Source organism: Emydura macquarii, unplaced genomic scaffold (genome assembly GCF_026122565.2).
Source record: "Emydura macquarii macquarii isolate MOO-44397 ecotype Brisbane River unplaced genomic scaffold, CSIRO-AGI_Emac_v2 contig_1045, whole genome shotgun sequence".
NCBI classification, from domain to species: Eukaryota; Metazoa; Chordata; order Testudines; family Chelidae; genus Emydura; species Emydura macquarii.
In genome coordinates, this window is record NW_027131182.1 from 5,029,325 (window position 1) to 5,042,363 (window position 13,039).

At 42.4% G+C, this 13,039-nt stretch overlaps 1 protein-coding gene across 2 annotated transcripts in view; it reads right to left on the reverse strand.

Moving 5' to 3' along the window:
• The window catches only part of MYO5B (myosin VB), a 364,799-nt gene that overhangs the window by 41,755 nt on the left and 310,005 nt on the right, over window positions 1-13,039 (reverse strand). For both annotated transcript variants that reach the window (XM_067545400.1, XM_067545401.1), the window contains 2 exons: window positions 3,720-3,959; window positions 2,995-3,095 (listed from right to left, as the gene is read on the reverse strand). In XM_067545400.1, the coding sequence (XP_067401501.1) occupies window positions 2,995-3,095; window positions 3,720-3,959 (341 nt within the window). The remainder of the gene's footprint in view (window positions 1-2,994; window positions 3,096-3,719; window positions 3,960-13,039) is intronic.

The following is a 13,039-nucleotide window of genomic DNA, read 5'->3' on the forward strand; positions in this document are numbered from 1 at the left end:
CACCGGGGCTTAGGTTGGTTTAACTGAGTCGCTCAGGGATATGGATTTTTCACATCCTTGAGTGATGCAGTTATACCGATCTAATTTCCTAATCAGACCAGGTCTCGCTACAGTAACAGGAGGGGTTCTTCTGTCGCTGTAGTTAATCCACCTCTCCAATAGGTGGTAGCTAGATTGATGGAAGGATTCTTCTGTCAACATACCACTGCCTGCACCAGGAGTCAAGTTGGCATGGCTGTGTCTCTCGGGGCTTGGGGTTTCTCACACCTGAGAGATGTAGCTACGCTGATGTAAGTTCCCAGTGTGGACCAGCCTTGACATGCTGAGTGTCCTCAACTCCCTGTGATGCAGACAGGAGTTGAGGTCACTTGGTACTTCAAAGGACCAGGCCCATGTACCCCCTACACTCACTACAAAGCTTGATGCTTCTGATGGACACATTCATGAGTGTATGTAGCGTAATTGTAGCTGTGTCGGTCCCCACCCTGTCTCACTAATGAGTGCAACCTTTTAACAGGTCATGAAATGCAGGTTTTCCTCCCCCCTTAATAACATTTTAGCTGCAAAGTACTGGGATCTGACAAGGAGATTTTAGTTTCATTATAGTGACTTGTGGGTTATGGAGACTGTAGTTAGGGAATGAGACATCTGAAAGGGTGGAGACGCTTTTTTTTTTGGTGCCAAATGTATTCCACTGCAGCACTGGTTCAGTTCCCCAGTTGTAATAAAAGCTGGGAATGCCTGTGTAGAAAGATCTCCAAAGGTGTGTCTACATTGCAATGAAACACCCATAGCTGGTCTGTGTCAGTGGGCTTGGCAGGCTTTGGAGGTGTTTAATTACTGTGTAGACATTCGGGCTGGGGCTGCAGCGCGAGCTCTGGGACCCTCTCCCAGCATGGGGTCCCAGAGCCCAGGCTCCAGCCCCAGTCCAAATGTCTACACCACAAATAAACAGCCCCATAGCCCGAGCCCAAGTCAGCTGACATGGGTAGGCATGAGTGTTTAATTGCAGTATAAACATATCCCAGATGACCACCAGAGCTTTAAGCACTAACCTTGATCAGGGCACAACACAGTGCTTAAAATGCAGACCACTGCATGCACCTTCTCGGCACAGTCCTCCCACCATTGCTCCTGCTAGTGAAGCACAAGCCACGATAAAATATTTTCTGGTGTAGACAAGACTTGAAAGTGCACAGACACACACAATGCAAGCTCTGAGCCAAATCACATCACTGGATAAAGAACCTAATGCATCTGACTCAAAGCAAGATACATCAGGCCCACCAGGATCTCTGCTGCAGCAACTACCTGCTCTTGGTTCATGCCCTATAGACATTTAAATGGATTGATGAAAGTGAAAAGTGATCTGTTGGGTGTATGATTGAAAGCAATACACCATATCCTGTCCCCAACTTATTAAAATACATACCTATAGAGGCAGACTGTGAAAGGAGATATAATGGGTGTGCCCACAAAAACATATGTATCCACTGCACCCAATATTTTCACCCCCAAACGGGTCTTTGTGTACACAGTCACCACGTATAAAGCCCTGGGGACATCCTCTCTACATTTCTTATGTTTTTGTAACCACCAAAGGAGAGACTGTATCCAAAAGTTACAGACCCCAGTGCATGCTGGGACAGGAATTTGGGAGTTTCATGATCCTGTGTTAATACCCATGTAGTGCAGACATACTCCAGGAAGCTGACTGACTATGAATCTGCACACATAATTGATTTAATAGCCATTTGCAGACATCACTGCATTTTGTGCAGCTGTTTCTTTCTGCACTTTCTTTTGCTGTAGAGCCTTTATAAAATTAAGTCTTTTTTAGACATCAAAATCATGGACCATATTTCCCAAGATTGTATTTAAAATTAAAAACACCCAAACTCTATTTCCTCTCAAGTTTATAGAGGTGTTAATAAAACCTGAACTTAATCATTGGTCATCCCAGCCTGGGTTCCAAAGAGCTTTCATCAGCCAGAGCTTACACACTGGGTAAGTACACTATCTCATTAGATACCATTAGTCAAACTCTGCAACAGTTAGATCTCCTGAATATACTGGGTAAATGAAAATATCTCATGGGGAAAAAAAAACCCTCTATTCCTTCCAGATAACCAGGTAGACACAAGCAAATATTCAATTTCCTTGCAGTAAAATAAACAATTACTTCCCTTATTAACCTGTCTCTTTACAAGATATTATCTCTGTATTTTATGTACTCCTGAATAGTTGCACGAAGGAAATTTCTCAATAACAGTATACATTCTTTATTATTATTATAATGAAGGAAGACACAAATTCAGAGTATGAACTATCGCGATAGAAAATCTATATTCAAAGAGGATTCGTGGCTCAAAGTTTAGATGCAAAAATAGCAAATAATGTGGGTGATGCCAGAAATTACATAGATGTATATATTAGCTCATTTCACTGGAACAGATGTTTTGCCTCTAGGGAAATGGGATAGGAATTCTCCTACCTGACTTCTCAGCATGACATGAAGAGTTTTCTGAAACTAGTAACTCATAATTCTGCTCTAAAATATAAGCTGTATATTCTCTTCTTGCTGCTATATCAGGGCTGGATTTAAGATTTTTGTATTTAAAATCTCTCAGTCTTTCAACATCTGATTTATGGAAGCCCATAAAGTGCACTGCCGTGATTCTGCAGTGTGGAAACTCATGCAGTAGGGGAAGCTTGGTTTAGATGGGCATTTATTTTTCTCTCTCCAACCTCTGGTTGTTCCCATTGCCCACTGCTTCTCCTCCTTCAGTGAGGACAGTGGGAATTCTGGATCCCAATCCTATGATCCTACTCCTAACTTCACAGCTATTTTTCTCTATAACAGGCCCAAACCAGAAACGGAAAGCCAACAGCGCCCCACCATCCAGATCTTACTTCAGATCTGAATCTAAACTTTGTGGCCCAAGCCCACCTCTGCGGAAAGGATGTTGTAAAGACCAATTAAAACACACTTACCGGTTTGTCTGACATACCCCATGGTAGGCCTCAATTGCATCCTCTGGATCGACATGCTTGTCGCTGTTTGGCCAACTGGTATATGTGTTGATGTTCGATTCCTAAAGTTCACATGCAAAACAACAACATGAAATAACTTGGGTCTCATTAAAGTCTTTCAAACTCTGGATGTAAAGAGCATCTTTAACGGCCTTTGCTGGAGGATACCCTTTCTAGCCTATTGCCTTATGCAGACGAGGGAGGAATCTGGGAGGGGTCATGCAGATGAGAGTGGGCCTTAGTAAAGGGGGGGAGGGGCACGCTGTCGGTCTGCAGAGGAGATAGTTTAGGATACCTTGAGAAAATGTAGTGGAAATTTAAAATTCTTAGCCAAATGCCAGCAAGGGTTTTTTGTTTTTGTTTTTTAAATACATAACAGACTCCTTTTAAACAGCAGCAAGAAAAACCCCTCAAATAAATTACATGGGTCAAGTTCCGCTCTCGATTATCCAGGTGTAAATGGAGTTACTCTTGCTTTACACCCATGTGCACAAGAATAGAATCTGGCCTAAAACATTTTTTCCTGTCATCGTCCCCCTTCCAGATGTTACACTATCAGATAACCATCTACTGATACTTTTGCTTTGGTAAATTGTAGGCATCATCTTTCATGAAATCAGACCAGGTAATGAATACTCAGTGACAGGAGAAGAAAGGAAAGGAACAAGATTTCCCCTCTCAATTACCATATTTTTGCCAGTTTCTTTTTGCTGGGCTGACTTTATAATCTGTGTCCTTAGAATAAGCACCTCCTCTTTCCGCACTTCCAGTTCCTCATTGGCTGATTTAAGCTGATTTAATAAGAGGATATAACTGTCCTGGAGATCATCGGATGAGTTGTTTTGGGTTGCCCGGTCTACTATAGCTTTCCTGAGCTCATTCAGTTCATTTTTCAGTTTCTTGTTCTCTGATTCCAATTCTTGTCTCTATAAAATACCAAACATTGTCTATTTCATCCAAAGTGTCCAGCACATTTGTACAACTGACTCATTTATTTCTGTTATGCTTTTAATGTAACAATTACCGATGAACACAGCTGAATGATCAACTAGTGCCTGATATCAGGATTGCTACCAGTCCAGCCATGTGCATTTCAAAAACTATTTTTGCCGCCTCCCTTACCTCAAGTTGTCTCTGATTACAGTCTGGTACCCTTTGTGATTTACCAGTAACCACTACTGTATAATTGACATCCATGGGAACCAGTTAGAACTCTCCCATTTTGCTTGACCAAAGCTTAAAATGTCTTTGGATTTAAAGGGAGTTGCATGAGTAAATGAGGGAAGAACAGATCCCACAAAGTATAATTTCCAACCTGCATGAATATGAAGAATTTCCTCTATGAGAAATCTGAACACAAAATTCAGATATTTCTGCCTTCTCTTGCCTTTTCTTTTTAATTAAGAAATCTGCACCTGAATGCTGGTGATCAAAGTGCCAGGGATAAATGTGAATATTCTGAAAAGCCAGCCTCAGGGGAAAACATTTTCTATCCAAAGTTATGAGCTATAGTTTGGGGTAAAGTCCTCTATTAAATTTTATCTCTCTTTTAAAGAGAGACTGCAATTTCCCTCACCTCCAACAATACCACCTGTCACACTGGTTAGATTGGGGGGGGGAGCATTTGTCATATTCGTTAACATCAGTGTGTCAAAATCATAATAATTCACGCAAGATATGCCATGTCAGCTACTGTTAGAAAGGATGTAATGTGCTGAGTAAGATGACAATACTTATGTTCATGTGTTATATCTGTAATGGAACTTATGGACATATTTGATGTACCTCTGTTTCAAACTATGCTGTGTAAGACACACCTCAGATAGGATGGCGGCAGGACGATAGCCTGATTAATGGCCCATTAAGACAGTCACAGATGCAAGGGGCCCAGGAAGAAACTAAAGGCACACCTGAAGAGTTACCAGGATTGGTCCATGTGAGACTGGACTCCATTTTGGGTCTTGTGACTGTCCGCAGGCCGCATGGCCAGGGACAGAGAGTATATAAGACCAAACCACAGAAACCATTTAGTCTTCTATCCTGAGCTTCAGACACCTACCTACCTCTGGATCAAGTCATCTGCAACTGAAGCTGTGTAACAAAGGACTGAGACCCATCCAAGTACTGGATGTATACCAGAGGAGACTATACAAGCCTGCAACTCCATATTTCTTCTAGAAACCTGATGTATATGGACTTTCAATCATTTGTATGTATCTGATTTGCTTTGACCCTTTAACATTTCTCTTATGGTTTATTTCTTTCTTTTTACAATAAACCTTTAGTTTTAGTTACTAAAGGATTGGTTGGCAGCGTGGTATTTTAGGTAAGATCCAAACTCATATTGATCTGGTACTGTGGCTGACCCTTTGGGGTCAGAGGGAACCTTTGTAGTAAAGAGCATAGAGTTTAAACAACTGATCTCTTTACTGGACCTAGTGCTGATTTGGGAGCCAGAAGCTGAAATGCAGTAAAGGGGGCTGCGTGTATTTGTATACTGGCGTCTGTGGGGATTCAGAAGCACAGTTTGTAGCTGGTTGGGAAGCCTGACTTTCGTGCTGGGAGAATCTGCTCTCCTTTTACAGCCTGCCCTTACCTTGGCATTATCAGGTGGCCGCCCTGGGCACAGGATGGGTCACACCACCCACTTGAAACCAACCAAAAAAACAAAACAGATTCCCCCACTCCCAAGTTTGATGTGCTCGTTATGCACAGTTGCAAGATTCCACCTACGGTGGGAAAACACTCTATTTACACTGCTGCTTCACCATTTTAAATCTCCAGCTGAGTGAGTTACAGCTCTTTGAAGGCACAGAAGAACCTATTAGTCTAATTTGTAGGAGTTGCCTCCACTGTGCTGTTTGCATTTTTCTTCTCTGACTGCTCATCAGTGCACAGCATTTAACAGACAGGGTCATTAATTCACACATTTTACACCTTGAATAATGAGGTGTGTGCCTTTGTTGTACCTATTTTTGCTGAGATGATCACAACACTTAATTTATTTTTGCTAGGCAGGATGGGGATGGGGAAATAGAGGATTAAACTGCAGTTTAACCCGTTTACTAAAGCATCTATTTGCCAAGCTAAGAACCCTCGGAATTAGAAATCCACTAGAGACAGCATTGTCCATTGGTTACAGCAGTAGACTTGTGAGTCAGGACTCTTAGGTTCTAATCTCTACTTTAAGCTTACTCACCATGTGAACGCAGGCAAGTATCTTAACTTCTCTGTGCCTCAGTTTCCTCAGCTGTAAAATTATGTGCATCCCAAGTGACCCCAGTCACGACTAGGTTCCTATCATGCTAGGTTCAAATGCATAGTAGGAAACAATTCCTTCCCTAGAGAGCGCACAATTGAGTTTAAGACAAGGTGCAACAACTGGAATAGGGTGAAAAGAAACACCTCCTTACGTAAACTAGCTTATGTGCCTGATTAGCATAAAATGAGAGAAATATCTACTAGCTACTTCACACTTATCCACCTCCTTTGCTAAGGATAGTACCATAAACATGCTGCAGTGACAGTGCACTGTTTTCAACTTGAAAAAAAATTAATCATCTTGATCTTGCTTTGTAATAGTATGAGCCACAGTTTCTATTCCTTTCCAGTCCTATCAATGTGTGCTTGTATTCACTGCCTGGAGTTCACCTTGAAGCCCTTTTCTCTTTCTTTCTCTCTTGTTCATACAAGCATGAGCTGCCAGCAATGGCTGTATATTAACAGCAGATAAATCAGCTGCTGTGACAACTTTTCGGACCTGATCCAGAGCCCACTGAAGCTGGTGGAGAGACTCCCACAGACACCTCTTTATTCTAGCAAAATAAAAGGCATAAGGAGATCTGATGATTAGAAGCTGAAGCTAGACAAATTCAGATTAGAAGTAAAGTGCACATTTTTAATAGTGAAGATAATTAACCATCAGAACAATTTATCTAGTGATGTGGCTTCTCCATCTCTCCAAGTACAAGTCAAGACTGGGTATCTTTCTCAAAAAATACTCTAGCTCAGACAGAAGTTATGAGCTTGATGCAGGAATTGTTGGGTGAGGGTTTTGGCTGTGTTATGCAGGAGATCAGGCCACGTAATCCTAACTGGCCCATCTGTCCTTAAAATCTATGCAACTATGAACCTGTTATGTCAGTGGTATGTGGGTCAGTCTCTCATATAATAATTTCTATTGTATGTTGGTAAATGCTTGTTTTATGAGTATACATCTGAGAAAGTCAGCTTATTTTGTATGATTTTCTCAGACGTTTTACAAACATTAAGTAACTAATCCATTTGGTGTCTGAACAGACTGCATACTCTTAGCTGAACCAGTGCTATTGTTAGCGGAACACCATCAGGTGCTTTATACCAGGAGTTGATAAAAATAGAGTTGGATCCTGCAATCCATCCATGTGAGTCCCACTGACTTCAGTGGGAGCTCAGAGCGTGAAGGATTTGCAGGAAGAAAGGGCTCTTGAAGAATGCGTGAAATTTACTTTTGTTCAATAAATTCTGTTTCCAATAGGTCTTTCAAAAGTTATAAGGAAAAAAATCTGTACAGAAAGTGAAGGGGTTAATGGATTTGATTTAAATTGGTTAAGGAGAGATTGTTTGGAAACATTTTCACATTTTGCAGAGGGGTTGAATGGGTTTGGGTGTATTTACATGAATGCTAGTTGCATACCACCACTGAGCAATGCCCAGAGAAACTGCTTGTTGATATTAAAACAAATGAAGAATTCCTCTAGCAGCTGCTGGTTACAGCAGGGAATATCGAATGCTGGCCAGGGTCAGTACTTTGAGTCCTTCACTATTACAAGTTGACACAATTAACAACTGGCTCCTTTTGCCTATTTCTGCTCCTGCTCAGAGGTGAATTAAGGGCAGAAAACAGGGTTGGCCCAAACACCACTCAAAACAGCTATCTCCTTGGAAAAGTAGGATTATTTACCAGAGAGAGTTCCTGTTTTCCTTTAATTCACATCGGTCTCTCCCATGCACCTCCAGAGGTTACATGTGCCAAAGATGCTTTGGTCAAGAATAAAAACTGGGATTCCCACACCCATTTCCACCCTACAAGTAATCAGACTGAGCACTGACGGTAAGAGCAAGGTTCAGATGTGTTAGAAAGATGCATAGCTACATTCAAGTTGACTCATTACTTAATGTGTTAGAATTTCTATAGTTTTCTTTCCTAAAGGTTAGTTTTTGAACTGTAAATATGTGCTTGTAAGAGGTGATTTTTGATTTATAAAATGTAACTAAAGAGCAGTGGCCTTTAAACATATGAATTTTGATGTAAATAACATTACCTCCAGAACTACATTGTTCGCAGTACTTAAAACGAAGCAGCAGGAAAGCCTAAGATTGAGTAAGGACGTGTGAGAGACAGAGAAGTTGTCTAAATTACGCATGTGTAGTAACCAGCAGTTTGGGAAGAAAGGCCATATACAGGGAAAAGGTCTCTCTTTCATGTTATCTTTCCATTTCCTTCTTGGTTTACCATAACTACTTTACACATCCAGTGGGTGATCCAGCTTATACATATTGTTCCTCCTGAGTGGTTTCAGGCACAGTATGATCTTCAAGATGACATGAAAATCTCTTTAGATACAAGCAGTACATGTGATTTGAAAAACATCTCTCCTGCCTTTTCTTTCTCTTCTGCATTAATGCCATTGTTGGCGGAACAGTGAGCAGCTTCTAAGACTATTTAGAATTACTACTTCTACCAATAGGTTCAAAGAGCTTTATTAAATTACTTTCGACGTTATGAAAGAGCTGAGGAAACTGAGGCGCAGAGTGGCAAAGTGACTTGTCCACAGTAGCAGAGAGAGTTAGTATCAGAATTTGGGATTAGAATTCAGAGGGAACAGGCTCCTCGATTTGCACTCAAGCAACCTCTGAAGAGACTTAGATGCTTGAGAATCCACCAAAACTACAAATTTGAAACTGTGGGATCCCTCTCTCACATGACAGGAAGCCCTTCCTCCCAACTACATATTCTGATAAAACTATGGATCCATTCAAAGGATTACACTGAGAGATAGAAAACATCCTTTGAATGACTCAATTCTTGCATCAGAACGTGCAATAGGAGCAGGCATTTCTGACCTCTATGTACTGCAGATGCGAACCTGGTACCACACCTAACTGAATAAGTAAAAATAACCCCAAGCCTCTAGAAAGGCATGTCAATAGCAGTCAGGTAAGGTCCAAGCCTGTACAAGTCCTGGAATCCGAAACAGAAGCTAGCACTGGTGGTGGCCAATAATCTGTCCTCTCTTCTATTTCTTATATTTGATAAAAAAAAAAAGAGAAATCCTAAAATGCTCTGTTTAAGTTTTGAGACCCTGACAAGTTCAAGGTACAAAAACATCCCAGCTAATTAAATAGAGGGAAATTATGCACCGTGTTCTGCTAAGAGCACAAAATCACCCCAAGAACTTCTCAGTGCTTCCATTCCTAGTCCAGTTTCCTGGACAGAAGAAGAAATCTAGAAGATTGATAAGTGCCTTTTTATTTTCCCAGTCATGGCGAAGTGGCATTCCGCACATCTGAATCTCTACAGGAAAGTACATGATCAACCCTATGTTTGCTCCATTTTATTTCACCCTGCTGTCTTGCCATCACAATGCCTTGTAGCACATGTTCTGTCAGTGTCTGTACCAAACTCCTTATAAATCTGTTTATTACACAGCATGCATGCCCACTATAAATATGCATTATTTCAATTTGCATTGTGAATCTATCAGATTTTTCTAGGGGTAAGTGCAATAAAACAAAAATAATAATTATCTAAGTTAATATGTTCAAAACACCCTCTGTGGCACACTAGGACTCTGCCCGCTCAACCCCCACATGCTTCAGAAAGAGGCTGAGAGTGAAATTCAGCTCCGTGCAAAGGACCTGCACAAATCCTCTGCATCCTAAGCCTTCAAAATAGACCTTACGTAGGGTTCCCAGGTGTCCAGTCAAAAAGAGAACGTGGCAGTGTCCGGTCAGCAGTGGCAAAGTTCGGTTACCACATGCGGAGGGGAGGCGCTGGGTCATCAACCCACGCCAGGCAGGGGCATAATTTGGGGTGGGGGGCCATTTCGCCTCCGCTGCCCCCCCGATTTCTGTGAATGTGGAGCAGAGCAAGCTCTGCTCAATCTGTGGGGCGGGCTCTGTCCTTCCCACACTGCGCTGATTCACTCAGCCCATTGCCTCTTAGGTCCTAGCGCCCATCATCAGCGCCCTCTTGTGTGTGTGCTGGGTCCTGTTTCCGTACAATGGTGAGTGCCCATGGGGGGCAGGATAAGGGGGTGGGGAGTGGGAGGAAGAGGCAATAGCAAGATGAAGGGGATGAGATAGATTAAGAGGAATGAAGGGGATGGGGGAATGGAGCAGGGGGAGACGGAGGGGGATTTGGGCACGGGACAGTTGGGAGAGAAAAGGATAGAGGCAGGGAAGAGAAGGGAGATGGGGGAAAGGGCAGGGGAAGAGAAGGGAAGTAGGGTTGCCACCCATCTGGGTTTTACCTGGACAGTCTGATTTTGGCTTCTGTAGGGTTGCCAGGTGTCCGGTTTTCAGGAACTGGCACTCTAAATGGCACCTGAATCAAAAGTCCATTTACCATGCAGGCAAAAGTAGGCGCCAGGTCATTAATCCGTGTCAGCTCCTGCTCAACTGGGGCTGCCTCCTTGAGACAATCCAGCGAGCAGGGTGGGAGGAGCGATGGGGAGGGGCCTTGGAGGGGAAGAGGCGGAGCAGGGGCAGGGCCTCTAGGGAAGAGGTGGGGCAGGGGCAGGCCTTGGGAGAAGAGGCGGGACAGGGAGCGGAGCCTCAGGGGTCTGGTCACCAGCATTTAGAAAGGTGGCAACCCTACTTAGGACTTGTGCTGGCTCTTTGCACAGGACTGAATTTACCCAAGTGAACAGACAGGCCTTGTAACATGCCTGAAGATCAACAAATTCAGGCTCTGTTGATGTGAGAGAAAAAGCTAATTCCAGAGTCAGGTCTCTTCCACTGACAACAAACTACACCTATACAAATAACTCTGTCAATAAATCTAGAGACAGTCAAGTTTAAGAAACCCTTCTGATATCAGGAATGAAACCGTCTTTAAATTACACAAGACCTGAACTATAAAGGGCTTTACAGGGTAAAAAAAAAAAAATAATCAACATCGTGCATTGGACCTGGTGGCGAATTAGATGCTAGTGTGAACTCCGGATCACAGGATTGATGTGATCCCTATATGAAATATTACTGAGTAAATAGTGAGCAACAGCATTCTGCACCAGCTTGTTTCCTAGTTTTCTTCTCTGCTGCAGCCCTGTCCAGTTAAAGTGCACTGCAATAATCCAATCCGGAGGTGACCAAATCATGGATAAAGGCTGCAAGAATGTATGCAAGAGGAACGATCATAATCTCTTTAATAAGTGAAAATGAAAAAAAAAAAAAACTCTTGGCTATTGCTGCTATATAGACATCCAGAAACAATCTAGTACCTAACAAGATTGCAAACCTCAAACAGGGAGATATCACCAGTGCCATTTCCTCTGGTTCTCTCTGTCAGTCACCAGCATGACTTCAATCTCATCCACACTGAACCCTCAACCAGACAGCTGCTATCCGTGTCACAATTTCAGCCAGATATTGGGAAAACTGAGTGACTGAGTTGTCAGTCTGACAACACAGATGCAGAGCGGTGTGCCAACAACATACTGATGAATCTGAAACCCAAACTTCTCACTGTTTCCCCTAGCTGTCTCACATTCATCGAACAAAGTGGAGAGAAAAGCTCACAGGATGAGTGAACAGTGGTCCAATGCTACCCTCTGGCTCTACAAGAGACAGAAAAGAATGAAGGCACTCATGTACCACTGCTAACTAACTCTGCCAGGGTCTGCAAATGGGTCAATGAAAGCTCAAAATCAAGGTTATCGAAGGCTGCTGTCAGATCTAAAAAGAAATAGCCCAGACACTGGATCTATGTCCATCAGTAGAAGGAGATGATCAACTAATGAAACCAGCACAATCCCTGTGTCCTACCAAGGGCAAATCTCAGGGTGCAAAGGGTTAGCAGAATACACTGGACTCTAAAAGGTTCCATAGCTGCCTTGTTGCAACCTTCTGAATAATCTTCCCAGCGGAAAGTGACTGGGCAATAACTGTCAAGAAACATGTGATTTATGAACTGGATAGCATAGGACCTAGTAGTGCAGGGTTTAGGAGGACAGGAGAATGGAAAGCACTGTGGTTCTTCCTTACTTTAGTTGGGTTATACAAGTCTGTTTGCCAGAAAATGTTACGGTTATTTCCCCACTTTAGGTTAGCTGTCTGGGAATGTTTGCAAGACAAAAAGTCTCCCCTCCCCTGCTTTATTTTAAATGAGGAGGAGTGAGAAAGAGACACACCTTCAGAGGAGGTGGATACTAAAAATATAGTCCAGGGATTGATTCTGAATGAAACCAGTTTGCCAGTGATGTAATAATGCTAGTCTTTTTTCCATGCTGTGTTGTTGTAGCTGTGTTGGTCCCAGGATATTAGAGACACAAGGTGGGTGAGATAATATCTTTTATTGGACCAACTTTTCATGGTGAAAGAGACAAGCTGTCAAGATTACACTGAAGAGCAGCTCTATGGCACTCAAAAGCTTGTCTCTGTTGCCTACAGAAGTTGGTCCAGTAAAAGATATTACCTCACCCACCTTATCTCTCTAATCTTTTTTCCACTCTTTCTGATATCTGAAAGCGAAATTCCTCCAAGAGATGCACATTAACGATTTATGCAGAGGTTCCAGACACCTCAGGCATTAATCAGAAGTCTAAAAAGGCAAAATCTCCATAATACTAAGACATTTTAAACCTCTTAATGGGCATAAAGGAAAAGTACATCAAATTATGAAATTCTCTTGCAGGAGACTATAAATATTTGAGAAATAAATTAACGGGGGAAAAAACACTAGAGAAGAGAGAAAGAGCATAGCTCTGTTACAACATGGAACCAGCTGCCAAGGGGATGTGCT